At 57.3% G+C, this 19,810-nt stretch overlaps 1 protein-coding gene across 1 annotated transcript in view; it reads left to right on the top strand.

The window, feature by feature from the left end:
* Positions 1-897: 897 nt before the first annotated feature.
* Positions 898-19,810, top strand: part of LOC144724666 (tyrosine-protein phosphatase non-receptor type 4-like) — a 59,368-nt gene continuing 40,455 nt past the window's right edge. Inside the window, 2 exon segments of the mRNA XM_078603964.1 lie at positions 898-1,034; positions 10,136-10,290. Of these exon segments, the coding sequence (XP_078460090.1) occupies positions 10,153-10,290 (138 nt within the window). The 5' untranslated portion in view covers positions 898-1,034; positions 10,136-10,152.

Below are 19,810 nucleotides of genomic sequence, written 5' to 3'. Positions count from 1 at the left end.
GCGGCAAGGGTTGGCCACTGCGCGCCGGCTTCGCGGTTCCAATTTGCCAAAACGTTCAACACCGACAAAAATGTACGCCGCAGATTTGCCCGTTCGAGATCGCACAAAGCGGCATCGCCCCCATTCGCGAATCGACTGCGGGGCCGCGTCCGTGACACGCGGTGGGTGCTCGCTCCTTCGTGGATGGCCCTTGCGCCGTGAGAAACCTCGCGCCAATGCCAGATGTGCAAAATCATTATTGTCGTCGTCATCGCCGCCGCCAGGAGAGAAGGGGCGCGTTGGGACGTTTGCGATTGGTAGGGATGCAAAGGGTTAAAGAAAACAAGCACGAGCATGCAAACATTCCAGAAGGGGCCCCGGTCTTGTTAATAATCCCAACATTCAACCGGATGCCACAGGAATAGCATCAGTCAACAAACTTATCACGCAGACGGATCCCATGGGGGCTCGCAACACGACGATCGTACAAAACAAGTCAACGGTGCGCTAGTTCTCGTCAACACGCGTATAGATTGTATCGTACTAAGTAACATATTCAACCTAACGTACCGTGCAACACGTTCCCTTGGGGGGGGGGAGGGGGGTGTGTGGAGGAGGGAGTCTCGTTAATATACGACTGGATTCCTCCCGTACCAGCCAAGTCAACAAACAGATCGCATGGGGGTCCAGTGTTGTTCAAGTACAACCCAATCCCGTAGCACTGAGTTATCAACAAACTCTTCATCGTGCAGGCAGAGATCGCGTGGTTGGGGGTACGGCGGCGTGGGGGGGTGTTGGTGGTGGTGGTTGTGGGGGGGGTGTCCACGGAGGTGTGTGTATCGGAGCGCGCGTTCCCATTGGTGGATATCCGAGTGATGCTTCGAGTAGCCTTCGCTTTGGCTCTCGGTTTCGCCCGCCCGCTCGCCCGCCCACTCGTGGAACGCCCAGCCACACTCACCTCTTCCTCCGCTGCGTGCGCGTGGCTCCCGTTGCGGGGTTGGGGCTCGCTCGCTCGCTCGTCGTGGGCAGTCGAAGGATAATGCGCCTCTCGTAAGGTCAGAGCGACGTCGGTGGTGGCACGAGCCCGTGGCGCCCCCCCCCTTCCCACCACCACTAGCAGAAGTCTGTGTCCTTGGTCGATTTACACCTTCGTTCGTGAGCGTCGCGGGGGTCGGGCCGTTTTTGCGCGCTGCGCCGAGGGCGGCCGCGCCAGCGTCTTGGTTCCATGAGAGACGCACGCAATTCATTGCTGCGTACGTAGGTCGCAGCCAGCGTGCTGGAGTGCAGCCGGGCGCTGTTCGCGTTCGCACGACGTCCGATGTGTCGCCCCATGTGCTGTGGAAGCTTCTTCAGGCACTGAACTGTCCGACGTTTTGCTTCTCTTGCTGGGAGCTTCTTCAGGAGCTGAACTGTCCGACGTTTCGCTTCTATTGCTGGGAGCTTCTTCAGGCACTGGACTGTCCGACGTTTTGCTTCTCTTGCTGGGAGCTTCTTCAGGCACTGAACTGTCCGACGTTTTGCTTCTCTTGCTGGGAGCTTCTTCAGGAGCTGACCTGTCCGACGTTTTGCTTCTCTTGCTGGGAGCTTCTTCAGGAGCTGACCTGTCCGACGTTTTGCTTCTCTTGCTAGGAGCTTCTTCAGGAGCTGACCTGTCCGACGTTTTGCTTCTCTTGCTGGGAGCTTCTTCAGGCACTGAACTGTCCGACGTTTCGCTTCTCTTGCTGGGAGCTTCTTCAGGAGCTGAACTGTCCGACGTTTCGCTTCTCTTGCTGGGAGCTTCTTCAGGCACTGGACTGTCCAACGTTTTGCTTCTCTTGCTGGGAGCTTCTTCAGGAGCTGAACTGTCCGACGTTTCGCTTCTCTTGCTGGGAGCTTCTTCAGGAGCTGAACTGTCTAACGTTTCGCTTCTCTTGCTGGGAGCTTCTTCAGGAGCTGAACTGTCCGACGTTTCGCTTCTCTTGCTGGGAGCTTCTTTAGGAGCTGAACTGTCCAACGTTTCGCTTCTCTTGCTGGGAGCTTCTTCAGGGGCTGAACTGTCCGACGTTTCGCTTCTCTTGCTGGGAGCTTCTTCAGGAGCTTAACTATCCGACGTTTCGCTTCTCTTGCTGGGAGCTTCTTCAGGCGCTGGACTGTCCGACGTTTCGCTTCTCTTCCTGGGAGCTTCTTCAGGAGCTGAGCTGTCCGACGTTTTGCTTCTCTTCCTGGGAGCTTCTTCAGGAGTTGAACTGTCTGACATCGGACGTCGTGCCAAGCAAAATGCGTCTCGGTAGAACCCGCAGCGACTTGAGAGCGCTGTAAACATATTTCTAGTTCTATGGTTTTTATATTTTACTTTCATCTTGGCAGACTCTCTTGGCGGCCGAGTGAACTCTTTGGTGACCGTGGCTGTTCGTGGGGGGCCAGGCGGCCGGGGATGGGATCGGTCGCGGAAAACAAACGTGCGCGTTTGTCGTCGTTGAAAGGGGCTCGAACAAAAACGACAGTTTTTTATTTATTTGACCAGGTAAGGGGCCCCGCTGAGCTATGCAGCTCTTTTATTCAGAAGCGTCCTGGCCACCACAAATGCGAGCTCAACGGAAGTGGCCTGTCACGTGGGAATCTAAAGCGGTCGCCAAATACTGTGAACGCGCGATGTTGATTCTAAATGCGGAGGGGGGCGAAAAACAGCGAAGGTGACCGTGCGTCCGTAGTTGGGGAGGTGCGGACGTGTGGTGCGCGTGTACCCGGGGTGACCGCGATCATGGGTTTGCTTCGTTTATCCTTGAGATTTATTTTTTTCTCTCGCGAGTTTCAACACCCGTCGGCCCGGAGAGTCGTCCCACTGCGTCGGGATCGTTGTGATCGTTGGGACCGCTTCGGTCGAACAAGAGTTTTGGCTTCGTGCGGGGAGGGACAAACCCGAGAAAAAGCCACCGCGATTACGACCGCGGTGTCCGATCGAATATCTGCATGGATGGGTTCAAGAATCCCGTTCCGCTGCCCCACGACAATGGGTAGGCCACATCGCAGCCTGCCGCCGCTCGGTATACCCAGGCGCCGCACAGACAGATGCAAGAATCTGGAATCTCTTGCTGCGCTGCCATTTCTATGCCACCTTGCCAACGATGAAAAGCAGAGGAGCCCAGCAGCCAGGCACAGACCAGGCTGAGCCCTGCTTGGTAATCGCCTAAACCAAAAGCGCAGGCTCTCGCGGTCGCGCCGTTACGGCGTTCACGCGTCGGCACCGCGCGTCGTTCGGCACGGTGTCCGACGTTCCGCCCCGCGTGCCGGGAGCTTCCGAACCACGTTGGATTTGATCCCCAGGGTTAGACGGAGGCCACCAATCGAGATCAAACCGAGCAGCCGAGGAGGCTCTCCCCCGGCGCGCGGAGCCAAACGTCGGACGCCGAACGACGCGCGGGGCACGACCCGAAAGCTTCGTGTGCGAGCCGTACAGCGGCGGCGCAACCGCGCACCCGCCCATCGCGCCCCGCAGGCATTGCAGGAGGCTGTCGCGAGAGGTGTGCAGGCCGCACGCGAAAGAGTGGGGGAGGGAGTGGGGGAGGAGAGAGTGGGGGGGGAGAGAAAGAGAGAGAGGTGAGTGAGAGAGGGAGAGGGAGGGAGGGATGAGAGAGCTTTGCGGCGAGCGGGGTTTGTCACGTCGAGCAGGACCGGCGAGCGACGAGCGCAGGGTTGGGCGTGTGTGGGGTGAGTGGGCTGGGTGGGTGGGGGGGGAGAGAAGGTGAGACCTCGGGGTGTGCGCTTGACGTAAGCGTGCCCTGCCCCGGTCCGCACTCTCGCACGGCTCACAGCGATGGTATGTGCGTGCGCCGTTGCCGTGAGTTGGCAGGCCCTGGCTGCCGCCGCCGCCGCCGCCACACAATAAACTCGTTTCTCAAAACAAACTCGGCTTGCCGCTCGGGGCCGTGCTTGCGTGCGTGCGCAGGCTTGTTGGCTTTGCCGCGGCCGATAATTCGTTTTGGTTTATCTCGTGCCGAAATCACGACGGCTGCAGGTTCTGCGAGCGCTTTGCCGTTTTGGTCTTGGGCCGACTCGTTCCCGTTGGCTCCTCGAACGAACAACGAACTAACGCTGCTGCGTGTTCCCCTCGTTTTTTCAAAGTTATTATTATAATATATCTGCTGTTACCCGCCGTCCGTCCGCGCTTCTTGAATTAAAATGTCAGTCTTGGGGGCCTTTTTCACCATACTTCACCGCGCCGGTCAGCGCGTGCGGGTTCCGCGAAGGGTTTGGAATCGAACCCGGGTTTGCCGAGTTCACGTGGCTTCCTCGCCGCCGCTCCATTTGCTTCCTGTCATCAAGAATTTCTCAAACCGTCGGAGCCATCGCACGCGGTGGAGCATCACCGAGTCTCCTGCCGCACTGGGATGTCTGGCCGTGTCCATGATCCCAGTGTTTTGCTTCCTGTGGGGGGAATGCCACACGTACGAAGGAGGAGGAACACTCAAAACTCTGCACGCTTTGGATTTATGAATTCGTTGCTGTGCCTGCAGCAAAACCCCGGGACGTAGGCACGGTGGCTCGGAGATGTTAACTACCTCGCCTGGTACACAGGAGGTCGTGGGTTCGATCTCGATCCTGATACCTGCTGCTGTATATTTGGAGTTTGCGTGTCTCTCTCTCTCCGTCGTCGTGTGGATTTTTCTCCGGGTCCTCCGGTTTTTCCCTCCACATTTAGAATCAACATCACGCGCTTTGAGTATATGGCTGCTCTAAATTCCCACGTGACAATAAGCCACTTGGTTGTGCTATCATTTGTATCCAGATCGCTTCTGTAAAAGAGCTACATAGCTCAGTGGGCCATAACCTGGTAAAATAAAAAATAGTTTCGTTTAAGTTTGAGTTGTATTCCCACGCAGTCTGTCATCCAAGCACATTGCTAACCAGGCCCAACCTTAGCTTAGCTTTCAGACGCGGAATGAGAGCGGGCGCACCCGGGCTCGATGTTGTCATGCACTGGTGCTTGCCGCAATCACTTTGCGATCGTCCGTCCAAGCGACGTCGTGTGTTTATTTTCGTCATTCATGGGCGGGGGGGTGGCGGTAGTTGCAAAGCTACGACGAGGCGTTGTGTGGCGCGGGACTTCCCGTCGGTTAAAAGCCTCGGCCACTCCGCGGGCTCTAAAGCGTGCACCTAACCTGGCGCGGTGACCATCTGCGCCACTCCGGCGCAGCTCGGCAATTGCTCAATTCGACCTTCGCCCCCTCCCCCCCCCACCCCGGGAGAGGAATCTGCGCCGCTTGAATGACTGTGCCGCCTGTACATGTCCTGTTCAAGTCGCGCGTGTGTACTCAACAACGGGTAAGCAACACGCTTAAAATGTGTTTTAATTTAACGCGGACTCAAACGCACACACGGACTCAACCGCAAACACGAACTCTACCACACACACGTACTCAGCAATTCTTGTGTTGACAAAATAAAATATAGAAGCTGTTTTTATTTTGCCAGGAAAGGCCCCGCTGAGCAGAAGCGACCTGGCCGCATGATAGCCCAACGAAGTGGCTTATCACGTGGGCATCAATAGCAGTCAAATACTCTAAAACGCGTGATGTTGGCCCTAAATGTGGAGGGCAAAACCGGAGGACCCAAACAAAATCCACGTGACCTCGGGGAGAGAGAGACACGCAAACTCCAAATACACAACGGGCGTCATGGTCGGGATCGAACCCACGACCTCTTGCGCACCGGGCGAGGTAGTTAACATCTCGCCACCGTGGCGCAACTAAGCAACGGGTTAACACGAGTCCAGCTTCAACGACGAGTGGCGTCGTCGTCGTCGTCGTTATCGCGAGCCGCTGCCCACCAACCGCCGGATGAAGGCTTCCCCACGCCGTCGCCATCCCTCCTGGTCCCTGCCGATCGCCCTGACGCCTCCGTCAGGGTATTGCGTCGACCACAGCACTATCGCTGCCCACAACAACAACCGCCATTCGCAACTGAGTGTGCCAGGCTATGTGCACGCTGAGGGCACGTGAAGCGTCGAACGCCCGCAGGCAGGAGGTCACGGGGCAGACCCAGGTGCCATGGGTCGACTGACTGAGATGACGCTGCGCACGTGCGCGCGCACGCACGCAGGCACGCACGCACGCACACACACACGCACGCACACGCACGCACGCACGCACACGCACGCACGCACACACTCACATGTGCAGGAAATGGACAGGCAGTCCGGGGAAGGTTGGGGGGGCGGCTGCCATAAGCAAAGGTAGTTGTTGCGAAAGTCTGTCGGGGAAAACTTTGACCAATATCCAATTCTCAGAACCGTGCGTAGCAGCCCCCCGCGCCCCTTCCCTGATCGACCAATCCTCCCCCTCCTCTCCGTCCCTTCCCCACCCTGACCTCAGCCCTCCCCGAAAAACGCGACAGGGCATTGACATCCGCAGCGGGGGGGGAGGGGGGGTTAAACACATTTATTTTTGTTTACACTCGTCGAGTTGGTGTCGTGCTATCAGGCGTCCGCGGCACGAGATGACAGAGTTTATATCTGGAACGTGGGGGAGTGACTCCTACCACTTGGTTGGAAAGTGAACATTGGTCGCTGGATGGATAGACTTGCCGACTCTGCCATCGGCATGAGGAATTCCTACCACTGGCTCGGGGATGAGCCCCGATGCGTCTGTGCTCGCTACAGCGGGGAAATCGCGTCGACTTGGTGAAGAGAACGGCCTGTGGAAGCAGACGCCGGGGAGCTTCTTCTGATGTGGCGCTCTCAGTCGTGTCCTCGGGCCGAGCCGTGCGTTGTTCGGCACGCTGACGCTCATTCGGTTCCCGTAGAGCTGGGGTGTCAAACTCAATCGGACGGTGGGCCGGTTTGGATTCAAATGCAACCTCCAGCAGGCCACACAGTTGGGGCCAACGAGAATTAAATGCATGATGAATACGGTATTTATTTACCCTTTCAAAATCCGAAAAGAGAGTTGATTTATTTTTTTCCTCGGCAGAGCCCGCCAATTCCTCCGTTTCAACGTCCGGTTTAAATGCAGGTTGAATTTAGGTAGAAGCTTAAAATGTATATATATATTTTTTAATATAGCCATGAAAATGTAAACACGTGGCGGGCCGAAAGGAAGGGGACTCGGGGAAGCGGGTCCGGCCCGCGGGCCGTGCGCTTGCCACCGCTGCCGTCGGGGCTCCCAGCAGCACGCGGAGCGAAACGTCGGGCTCCGTGCCGAGCAGCTCGCGGCGCAAACCTGAACACACGCGTCGGGAGAGAGCCGTGCGAGCAGCTACAACCGCGAGGAACCCACGCGGTGGAATTGTTTCCTTCGCACCGCACGGAGCCAAACCCCCGTGCCAATCGTCTGGGAGCGACGCCCCCGGCCGTCGGGACAGACCGATTTAAACATTCCCCGCTGCTGTTGGCCACCGATGTCCCGGTGAGCTTGCCATGGCAGGAGCCGTGCTTCTCGCGACTGTTGGGGGGGGGGGCCCCCTTTGGCCCCCCCCGGCCCCCCCCCCCGCTGCCGACGAACCTCAAGCCGCCGCCGGTGGAAAATCCACATTCCTCTGGCAGAGACCATTTCTTCCGTACCAGCGATGGCCGCTGCGGTTGACGTCAACGCGCGGGGGGATCCTATTGCCGTTTTTTGACGCTTGCGGTTCTTGGCCCGACAGTGGCGAGACGCTATTTTTAAAGTTTCCGGCTTCGAGAGAAAGGCAAACACGAGCGGCGCAGCGGTAACGGTTGGCGGAGAAGCGGCGGTGCGTCTCCTCGACCGGCGGCTCTTTCCGGCCTGACGCCGGGACTCTTCTGCCCGTCTGGTTTGGCGCAAACGCAGGGAACGTCGCCCGCCGCCCCCCCCCCCCCCCCCCCACACGACCGTGGGGGTTACCGCGCGGACACCGGCACGTCGCTGTCGATCGTGTACCCTCCTAGGAATCTCCAGACTGCGCGTCCGGAGGTCGCCGGTTCGACCTCCCGGCCCCCGCCGGTTCGACCTCCCGGCCCCCACAGTCCTAACGATTGGGCACGTTTCTGAAATTCTCACTCTTCCCCACCGCCTCTGTCCGCCCAGCGGTGTCAAATGGTTCTAGATTTGAAGCTTTCGTGACTGCAAGGATTCATATTCTTAGGTTTTTTCGGTAAAGTCACGTAGGTAAAAAATTAAAATTCATAACATAAAAAATAAAATAAAAATCACGACGTTTCGGAGGCAACACAAGCTTCCGTCTGCAGGTGGAACCGTCACAGCACGATTGCTATATCAAGTGAGAGAAATTCCAAGAAAACCATCCTTGTATATATACTGGTTGAGGGTGGGAGGAGCCAAGGGTTCACCGCGCCGCGGTCAGTGAATGGGCAGGTGGCACGCGGTGGGGACTAACCACGCGGCACAACCCGGCCGTTGGGATCGCCGCGTGGGGCCTCGGTGGTGGTGGAGCGGTGGCGCAGCGGTCGGCGCGCCCGGCTTCCCCGGCCGCGGCTGAAACACCGCTGGCGAGAACGATCTTTCCGAACCGGACCTCGGTGACCTGAATTGACCCGGCGAACCGTAACGACCCCGGCGCGGCGTGGGTAGGCCTCCGTCCGCTCCGTGCGTTGGGTCGGCCGGTCGCTGTGTACACATTGTCGTCGTTGCTTCCGATAGGGCCGGTGAGCTGAGACTGGGAAGCTTATCGACGTTGTTTCGCCGCGGGTGGGGGGGGTGCTGGAGTTTGTTTGGCTATCGGGGTGGAGAGTCCGTGCGTTGCAACAGCGGTGAACAAACGGAAAGAAAATCGGGAAAGTGATTGAAATCTCTCTCGATGGCCGCCTCGTTTTGATTGGGGCCATGCTCTCCACGCTCGGTTCTTAATTTTCAATTGTACAGCCCGGATTCAATCCGCAGCTGAACGAAGGCCCCATCCTCCTCACCCCCCCCCCCCATCAACAATCCTAACCAACCCCCCATCCACCTCACGCCGTCGGACACCGCTCGCCACGCGGGTGGCAGCTGTGGCCGGGATTCGAACCCGTGCTGCCGGGTTCGTAGCGCGTTGGCACTAACCGTTTCGCCACCGCGGCACCGCCGCCGCACCCCAATCGCAGTGTGTCGGTGGTTAGAGCCCTCCTGCCAAGTTGCTACCCGAGAACAGTGATGGCGAGATTGTGAGTGCAATAACCACCAACCCCATTGTGGCTTGCAGAGAGCCAGCCACGCACACTCGCTCGCTTGTACCTGCGTGTGTACGTCTGTGCGGGGAGGGGGGGGGGGAGCGGTGGTGCAGCGGTTAGCGCACTGCGCGACGAAACCTGGAGACCCCGTGACGATTATCTGAACCGGTCCCTGGACCTCTCCTAGGTCGACTCGGCCTGACATGAGTACCTGGTGCAGTGTGTAAACATCACGACTGGGTAGACAAAGGCTGCCGAGTGTTGTGCTGGCCACCCACCCCCTCGTGTGCCGTCATAGTTGCTACTCGCGAATGGCATTTGCCGCACATATACGGGGGAGCTTTGTCTTTTTTGTGTGGACGTGTATGTGTGTATAGACTGTACTTTGGGGCAAGAGCTGTTAACGCTTTTTGTGGGAGCACAAAAATACAATGTAACGGCGGATTTGTGTGTTAAAGTCTATACTGGGACGTCTTTAGACTTCGAACTTTTGTGACTGCAGGAATTCATAGTCTTGGTTCTTTCGGTAAAGTCACGTAGATGAATAAGACCGCTTGTGTTGCGATGGAAACGTCGTGGGTTTTTTGCTTTTAATTTAGATTTTTGTTTTCTATCTACGTGACTTTACCGAAAGAACCAATAATATGGGACATCTTAGTTTTTGTGTGTGTGTGTGTACTTGTGTGTTTTTGTGTGTGTGTGCTTGTGTGTGCTTGCGTGTGTGTGTTTGTGAGTTCATGTCGTCACAACTGGGGTGGTGGCATAGCAGTTGGCACGCTGCGCTACGAACCCGGTGACCCGCGTTCGATTCCTGCTGATGCCCAACACCGGTGGCGATTATCTGAACCAGTCCCGGGCCTCCGCTAGATCGACCCAAATGAGTAGCTGGTGCGGTGCGTAAACATCGCCGCTAGAGGCAAAGGCGGCCGGGCGTGGTAATGGCCATCCACCCCCTCGTGTGCCATTCCGGCCTTCATAGGTGCCGCTCGCCAACCGCACTTGCCCCAACAGTCTGGTAAGGCTACACGGGGGATCTTTGTCGTTGTCTCCGTGCAGGCTGGCGGCACACAGGCATGAGCGCGCGCTTCCGGCTGCCGGCGGCGGGGGTGCACGGCGGGAAGCCGGGCGAGCCGAGCCGCGACCGGGATGGCGTGACGGTGGCCTGCAGCGTGAGCCTGCTCGACGGCTCGCGGCACGTCTTCGCCGTCAACGTGAGTACCGCGCCGCTCCACATTGAGATGCACCGCGACACGCCGTGCCACGCCGTGCCATTCCGAGCCACGCCGTACCATACCGTGCCGCGTGCAGACACACCATGCCGCACCGTACCACACTGTGCCACGCCGTGCCACATTGAGACAAACCGTGCCATGCTGTCCCACGCTGTGCCATGCCGTCTCATGCCATGCCACACTGTGCCATACTATGCCACATTGAGACACACCGTGCCACGCCGTGCCACATTGAGATACACCGTGCCACGCTGTCCCACACCGTGCCACGCTGTCCCACACCGTGCCACACCATGCCACGCCCTGCCACGCCGTGCCACGCTGTGCCATTCTGAGCCACGCTGTACCACGCCTTGCCGCATTGAGACACACCGCGCCACGCTGACTCGCACCATATCTCACCGTGCCACGCCACACAACACCGTGCTCCTCCAAACATCACTGTGCGTAGCCTGATTAAAAGTTGCTCGAAGTTGTCCTCTTGCGGTTGCTTCTTTAGAGAGTGATTGCCCCCCCCCCCACCGTGGCGAACGGCGCCACGGCGCTGCAACCTCAAACTCGCACCGGGGGAGCGTACGTGCTGCGCGGTGTGTTTATCAACATCTAAGGCGAGAGAGGCTTCTCGCAACCAACCGGTCGGCCTACCGCCTCCCACTGCAGATCTCAAAAATGTTACTGTCCGGGCAGCGCGCCACGCAATGGAGGCGCCCCCTCCTCCTCCTCCGCTGCGTGTTTGCGCCGCTGCCGCCAACGACGAAGGAATGCCGCCCCGGAGAGAGAGGGCGGCGGAGGGCACCGCCCCCCTCCTCATCTCTCGGCCGCAGCGCACCTGCGGTTTGGGTGACGCCCCCCCCTACCCCCCCCCTACCCCCGCACTATTCACCACCTCCCCATCTACTCCCCCGACCCCATCGCCTCCCCGCTGTCGTGACCGCTCCCAAAACCGCCACGCCACACGCACCCGCCCGCTGACGACAACAAAGCCCCCCCCCCCCCCCTGTGTAAGATTTCGCGGCTGTGCCGTCCGTGTAGCTGTCGACGTATCCGGGGTATGGCAACCCCGTTCCTAGCTCACTGCACCTGATGGCAATTCCTGACAAAGCACGTCGCCGTGATTGACGAACCCACACGCTCACCGATTCGCACTAATCGCTCGCTCGCCGGCGGTGATCGGACGCCTTCTCGTCACTCCCCATGTCGCTAGCGCCGTGCTTACTGTTGCCACGAACTTTGCTCGTTGATTCCTCCGCCCATGCTGCTGACTCGGTCGACCAGATTGACAGCTTTGTCGCATCCGCACCGTGTTCAACCACCACCGCTGCTGCAGGTCACAGCATCGGACACACGCGTACACCCTCTCACTCGCTCACCAACCCGCTCGCTCGCTCACTACAACTATTTCCTATCTGCTTCTTCCCTCCCATTGCTCGACTTGATAATTCCTTACAATTTCGATTTAAAGCTTTCGTGACTGCAGGGATTCATCTTCTTGGTTCTTTCGGTAAAGTCACGTAGAATGGAAATAATAAAATAATAAAAATAAAACATTATAAAATAATTCTCACGACGTTTCGGCCACAAGGCAAGCAACCGTCCTCAGGTGAAGAACAGGTCTGTCGAGAAGACAGAGTGTTTCATTCTCGACAGACCTGTTCTTTACCTGAGGACGGCTGCTTGCGTTGTGGCCGAAACGTCGTGAGAATTATTTTATTATGTTTTATTTTTATTATTTTATTATTTCCCTTCTACGTAACTTTACCGAAAGAACCAAGAAGATGAATTCCTCACAAGCCTGCTCAACCCAATAAGACCCACCGACTCGTCCTTTACAACATCAACGCTTCCTGCTTGGTGCTGGTCGCCCGTCGTCTTTGCGTTTGGCAACCGCGAGTCAAAAAGAAAAACCGTCCGATGCGTTTTTAGGTTTGCGCCGCCACGTTGCTTGGCACGATGTCCGACGTTTCACTCCCAGTGCATACGCTTTGTCAGGAATTCGCAGTACATTCTGAAAACTCACAAGGGGGGTGGGCGGTGGACGGGAGAGTGAGGCTAGTGGCCGAGCCACATGGTCACTGTGTTTTTAGCGGAGAGCGGGCGAGCGTGCGGGCGTGCGGGCTGCTTCGCCGTCATTTACTTGCTGATGGTTGGCAGTCGTGGGGAGGGCAGGTCAAGGGAGAGTTCTGTTGCAAATTCATTTTTCCTGTCAGCGATGTGGGGGGCGGGGGGCGCGAGAGTTGCAGTCGCGCGCGATTGACGGCCGGCAGAAGAAGGCACTGCTAGTACTGCTGCTGTTACTGCTGCTGGTACTGCTGCTGCTGCTGGTGCTGTTGCTGCTAGTACTGTTGCTGTTGATGCTGCTGATATTGCTGCTGATACTGCTGCTGCTGGTGCTGTTGCTGCTAGTACTGTTGCTGGTGCTGATGCTGCTAGTACTGCTGCTGCTGCTGTTACTGCTGCTGATACTGCTGCTGATACTGCTGTTGCTGGTGCTGATGCTGCTAGTACTGCTGCTGCTGTTACTGCTGCTGCTGGTGCTGATGCTGCTAGTACTGCTGCTGATACTGCTGCTGATACTGCTGCTGCTGGTGCTGTTGCTGCTAGTACTGTTGCTGGTGCTGTTGCTGCTGCTGTTACTGCTGCTGCTGGTGCTGCTGCTGCTGCTGGTGCTGCTGCTGGTGCTGCTGGTGCTGTTGCTGCTGCTGTTACTGCTGCTGCTGGTGCTGCTGCTGGTGCTGCTGCTGCTGCTGGTGCTGTTGCTGCTAGTACTGTTGCTGGTGCTGTTGCTGCTGCTGTTACTGCTGGTGCTGCTGCTGCTGCTGGTGCTGCTGCTGATACTGCTGCTGATACTGCTGCTGCTGGTGCTGTTGCTGCTAGTACTGTTGCTGGTGCTGCTGCTGGCACTGTCGGATGTGATTGGGAGGGAAGGTGGAGGGAGCAGTGGTACATTCCTCCGCTTAGTCATACGGGTGAGTTAATGGTTATATAGCCAACCACGCTTACGTAATGCTTGGATTGTTTTTGTTACTTTATGACGGAAGGTTGTGTTTTTTTTGCGTGTTATGATTACTCAAAAGTGGTCGTTCTATGGAGATATTATAGCCCCTGTCATAGGGATGTGGAATTTCCACCACTGGCTCAGGTTTGTCGACGGAGCACCACCAAGCGCTCAGTTAAGCATCAGGGATGCTTACCACCCAGCGTGGCCCAGAGGTAGCAGCGGTTTGCGGTTTAAACAAAAAACTAAACTATGTTTATTTTTCCAAGTAAGGCCCACAGAGCTACGTAGCTCTCTTTCAGAAGTCACGTGGTCACAATTGATAGCTCAACGAAGTGGCTTATCACGTGGACATTTATGACAGCCAATGAGTCTTCACGCTTGTTGATTTTTTAATGTGGAGGAAAAAACCGGAGGACCTGGAGAAAAATCCACACGACCACTGGGAGAGAGAACGCGCAAACTCTAAATATACAACAGGCGTCAGGGACGGGATCGAACCCACGACCTCCTGCATACCAGGCGAGGTAGTGAACATCTCCTAGCCACCGTGGAGCTTGTTAAAGTCACGGTGATCTTATGACTATCTTGTTAGAGTCACGGTGATCTTGTGTGAGAGGTGAGCAGGCTGACAGCCAGAGATACGCGTGGCTGGGTAAGATGTGTTAGAGTAAGGGCTGGAGCTAGGCACGTTCGGGCTGGGAATGTTAGGGTGTGTTAGAGCTAGGGCTAGGCTTGTTAGAGTTACGGCTAGGGCTAGGCAAGTCTGGTGATGGCTCGGGTTAGGCATGTTATTACTTGCGGTGTGTTCATGGTAGATACACGCTGTCTGCTTCACGTCGGACGTCACCGGTTTCCCCTGGTGTCATTTGCGAGAAGTGGCCAATTCCGTGCCGGTGTCACTTTCCAAATTTACCATTTTCGGGGAAATAAATTATCCACATATTTGGGACTGCACATTGGAATCATTGCCCCGGATCGGTTTTATTCATCTGAAGCGTGCGCCTGTGCTTCAGTGGTCGTATGGTGGGAGCGGGGGGGGGGAAGTGGGGGAGGGAGGGGGGGTTCACGTGAACCGATTGTAGAGAAACGCATCCAAGCGGAACAGAATCGATCCTTTGCCCGCACAACTCGCTGCGTGCGTGCGTGTCTACGTACGCATGCATGTTGAACTTCTTTCGCAGCGTACGTAGGCAACCGTGCTCATCGGAGGTGCGGGGGGCAACGTTTGGTGCGCGTGTGAATAGATGGGAATCGGTGCGTCGGTCCCGGGCGCGTGCCTCGTGCATTCGCTCTGTGGGCACTGTAGTTAGAAGGGACCGGACGTCAATAATTAAGTCGGGTCGTCACATCTGGCGGTGGCGCCCGCACGAGGGTGGGGGGGGGCCCTCTTGAGTAATTGGCCTCGACTGGGAAGTGCCGTTCGTTGTCGATGGCCCAAACGGCTTTGCGGAGCATTCATGAGAAGGACCCCAGCAGCGTCTCTTGCGAACGCTTTAACCCGCAATCAACTGGAACCATTGAGTTTTTATAATTAGAACCGCTGAGACAAAGTGCCCCGTATCGAGGGATACCCTCGGTAATCCAACGTGTGCTTGGCAGTGGCACGCGGCTTGGCGAATAAAAAACCACTCACTGGCAGTAGGGGGGGGAGGTGGGTGAGGGTCGCGTATCGCCGCGTATGTTTTCGCAGTCTCGCCGCACTACGGGAACGTTACCAACGAGGGCGGTCCGCCGGCCAAAGTACGAGCCAGGCCGGGCCCTGCGTAGGAATCGCACGGCCCAGAAGCCTCCACTCACCCAGGCGCAGCGTACAGCCGTCCGATGTGCTTCGTTTGGGTGGTGCCGCTCTTTGTTCGGCACGATGTCCGACGTTTCGCTGCACGCCTTCCCTCTGCACATTCGCAGCGTCACCTCCATCGTCTCCTTCAAGAGTCACTTAAAAACTCACCTCGACGACTTGACTTTTCGAGCGACTCTGAGCTTGGCTCCGCGCCTCTGAGTTGCGGCCGTTCCGTCCGCAAATTTGCGCGCGTTACAAATTGCATTCTTATTATACCATCATTATTATTATTACGTGCCCGGGGGGGTCTTCTTCAGGCACGCGCGGTTGAACCCCTGAAATGCACGTCACAGAGCTCATGCTTGACGAGCGTTTGGCAGTGCCGTGAAGTGTCCGTTTTTTGTTTTTTTCCGGCCGTTATTTTAATTCGTGTTTTTGTCAATAAAGCAAGCGAGCGCCGTGTCCCAGAGACACGGACGCATCCAGAGAGTAGAAGCCAGTGGTGATCTGAAGCAGGAACGAGAAGCAGAGGAGAGAGAGGAAGAGAAGGAGGAAGAGAGAGTGGCGGGCGGGCGGGCGGCGGGGAGGGGGGGGCAGGAACACAACTGCAAATGTCAAAAGAGGACTGGGCTGACTAATTCGTCGGCACTAAAGCGCGCTCTTCACAACGCAGTCATTATGGGTGTTTGAAAGGCACCCTCTGAATGAAAACGTTATCTTGCAACAGTGATGGCACTCAGTTTTGTTGATGGCGGTGGAGGGGTGGGGGGGGCGCGCGGCGGAATTTTTGTACGTGTGCCGATTGGCATCTCGTTCGTTCAATAACTTTTTCAGAAATAGGAACACGTGTAGCTGCTTGCACGCGCTGGGGCTTTTGGCGACCTGTCGGCTTTCCGGCCGCGGTTTCCCCCCCGCCCGCCCGCCCGCCTGCCCGCCCACCTCCCCACGTGGAGACCCTGAACCCCACGGTAGTGGCGCGGGGGAGGGGGGCGATCTACAGTGGCGTGCCTCGACGCCAGGCAGCGCTTGACCACCGGGAGGCGCAGGCGGTAGTTTCCGTGAACCCGTCCCCGAGCGCACACGCAGTCGGCCCCGCTCGTTCACCGGGGACCGATACCCCCGCCCCGAGGGAGCCTACGTTCGCTTCCAAACTCGGGCGCCTGCCTGCCTTTCTGTCCGTGCGGAGTTTTTGTGTTCTCGCCCCCCTTGCGTGTACCCCCTCCGGGGTTCTCCGATTTCCTCCCGTAGCCAAATAAGATTAAAACAAATCTATTTAACTGGTATTGGCCAAACGTCCCAACGCTGAAAGGCGACACCGCGGGATTAACTCGGCCGAGGTTCCGCACGGCAACGACGACGTCGCTGCGTGCTGGCAGGCTCCAGATAGCCACCCGCCTGTGCAACACTGCCGCGCCTGCCATCGCGATCGCCCCGCGCTATGAGAATGGCTCGGAATACCAAACGTATTAAATTATCGCGATTGTTGGGAACGCAATGCTGTCTGCCCCGGCCGCCGCCGCCGCTGCCGCTGCTACTGCTGGGTACGGCCTCTGCGTAAGTCGTGGATTGAATTCAAACTCGTGCCTCGAGTGCATTCGGGAAGCGGTGGTGGCGTGCCTGCAAATTGCATCGCTTCGCGAAAAATACCCGTGGGCACTCTTCCAGCGGTCGTTTTTCTGAATTTCCAGCAAACCGCACGTTCCTTCTTTCGCACAAGTGTAACTTCCTGGAAATCACGCCGAAACGTTGGAGAGCTGTGTGCTGGGAGCTGCCACGCACGCGCGCGCACCACCTGTGGTTCATCGGCCAGTCATCTCAGTCAGTCGACCCACGGCACCTGGGTCCGTCCAGTCATCTCTTTCTGGCGGGCGTTCGACACCTCACCTGGCCTTAACGTGCACAGAGCCTGGCGCAAGCGGCGTGGTGACGTCACCGCCACTTAGTGGCAAATGGCGGGTGTGCGCACACACACACAAATGAGTAGCTGGTGCGATGTGTAAACATCGCCACTGGGGAGCCAAAAGCGGTCGGGCGTGGTGCCGGCCACCCACCCCCTCGTGTGCCGTGCCGGCCTTCATAGGTGCTGCTCGCTAACAGCACTTGCCCCAACAGTCTGGTAAGACTACACGGGGAGGGATCTTTGTGTGAGTATGAGAGCGCTATCACGGGCTCGCATCTGCTGCATGGCCACTCCCAGCGACCCACTTGGTGACCTGCAGCTCGAGCCAGACCCCTTTCCACTTACCCAATCGCTTGCCTGCACGCCCCGCCACCACACCGCCCATCATCCGCGGTTTTGGTTGCGAGGCGTGCTGAGAGGTGGAGATGGAGAGAGAGGCGGGCAGAGAGAGCTTGACGCGGTGATTGGAGAAAGCGCGCTCTTCAGCAACGTCTGTATTCGTTGTTGAGAAAATTGAAAGCAACGTTGCTAGGGGCACCACGGTACCGAGATGTTAACTCCCTCGCCTGGTATACAGGAGGTCGTGGATTCGATCCAAACCCCGATGCCTGTTGTATATTTAGAGTTTGCGGTGTCTCTCTCTCCCCGTGGTCCCGTGGATTTTTCTCCGGGTACTCCGGTTTTTCCCTCCACATTTATAATCAATATGCATTTGGAGTATTTTGGTTGCTATGAATTTTACCCTGAAAAAGCCACTTCGTTGGGTTATCATTTGTGACCAGATCGCTTCTGAAAAAGAGCAGCATAGCTCAGTGGGCCTTAGCTGGTAAGATAACAATTGTTTTAGAGTTGTTTTTATTATAGTCTCCAAACAAGGGAGATTTGAAGCAGTGTACGCCAACTGCTGCGACGTTACGCAGCATAAACTTGGACATCCACGTGCATATGTAGCCACTTTTGCTACTACGATAATCTGGCACTGACGTGGGGGGGGGGAGGGCATCGTGCCGAACCAGGCACAGTGCACACACCGCAACCCCCAGATTGCGTGGCGGAGGAGAAGCTGAACGGCGCAACCTGCGGAAGAAGTTAAAACGCACGTGGTTGTACCGCTGTTTCGCTCGGCCGCTCAGAGAAACAACGGGTGCAGCATTTCCCCCAGCCCACCCACCCCCACCTATGCACCCACCCCAATGCGACCCACCCAGCCACCCTCCACCTGACCCACCCAGCCAGCCCACTCGTCCTCCTCCGAGTCGGCGCGGTGCAATCGCTCCCTTGCGTGCGGGGACCTCTGAGCAGCGCACGGCTGTTCATCTCCGCGGCCATGGCGTGGTAAAAGCACGTGGGGGCGTGGGGGTTTGTTGGGAGCTTGGTTGCGGTTGGGCGTGCGGGGGTGGGGATTCCTGTTTTAAATTACTGCCCAGCAGATGCACGGTAGTTAAACGCTTCTTGGAAAACCCGATACGCCAGCGAGCGGCAAATTTACTCCCAAAAGTGGCCGGCACTTTTTTTTTACGACGTAAATCTGTTCCGTAACGTTTCGCGGGATTGAGGTCGTGCCGTATTTGTTGTACCGTGGTAACAGGAATTAATAATCGGAATTTCCTCGTGGCCGTGGCTGCTTCGCGCTGCCGGCAAGGTCACGGCCCTCGCTGCTGTCGTCCCGGTGCCACTATGCTCACTCCGCAGCTGGATGAAGGCGGCCCAAGCGAGCCACCCCCCCCCCCGTTCCTTGCACACGCGGCCAGATTTCCTCGCTCCATCTGCTCTGCGGTGGAGAAATGTTAGCTACCTCGCCTTGCATGCAGGAGTTCGTAGGTTCGATCCCGACCCTGACGCCTGCTGCTGTATATTTGGAGTTTGCGGTGTCTCTCTCTCTCTCATCATCACCACGGTGGCTAGGAGATGTTAACTACCTCGCCTTGCATGCAGGAGGTCGTAGGTTCGATCCCGACCCTGACGCCTGCTGCTGTATATTTGGAGTTTACGTGTCTCTCTCTCCATCATCATCACGGTGGCTAGGAGATGTTAACTACCTCGCCTTGCATGCAGGAGGTTGTGGGTTTGATCCCGACCCTGACGCCTGCTGCTGTATATTTGGAGTTTACGTGTCTCTCTCTCTCTCCCTGTGGTCGTGTGGATTTTTCTCCGGGTCCTCCGGTTTCTCCGGTTTCTCCCTCCGAATTTTACGTGCGTTTAGAGTATTTGGTTGCTATAAATTTCCGCGTGATAAGCCACTTCATTGAGCTATCATTTGGGGCCAGGTCACTTCTCAATGGGTACCTTACCTGGTTAAATAAAAAATTGTTGAGTTTTAGTTTGCTCGGCGGCCGTCAAATTTTGGAAACTCGCCGCATTCTTTAGGCTGCAAACGACAGCCACCTTGGAGATGGAACGATGGAATCGGCTTGCGTGCGGAAGCGAGATGGATCGTTGGACCGCGTGACCCCTTGAGCGACGACGATGACGGCGGCGACGGCGACCACCGCATTTTATTTTGTCGAACGACAATCACGAGATTGGACAAACTCGCCGCGGTTGTTTTGTGTTTTGCCGCGTGGCAGCCTCGGACCCGCTTGGACGCTCGCGAGCACGCCGGGGGGAGGAGGGGGAGGGGAGGAGGGGGGGCGGGCCCCCGCTCTTGCTCGTTTGCGAGCGCGGGCGACATGTGGCGTGCACGAAACCGGGGACCCACTTAGAGGCGAGCGTGATGGATTGCCCCGGAGCGGGAGCCTCAAATGCCCCCCGGGGAGCCGTTCTTATCGACGCCCCCGCCGCGCGCTCCATGCGCTTGCGCTGGGGGAGGGGGGGGAGGGGG

Source organism: Lampetra planeri, chromosome 21 (assembly GCF_965212315.1).
Source record: "Lampetra planeri chromosome 21, kcLamPlan1.2.h2, whole genome shotgun sequence".
Taxonomy (NCBI): Eukaryota; Metazoa; Chordata; class Hyperoartia; order Petromyzontiformes; family Petromyzontidae; genus Lampetra; species Lampetra planeri.
The sequence above is the reverse complement of the archived record's forward strand: the minus strand, read 5'-3'. Positions and strand labels throughout refer to the sequence as shown.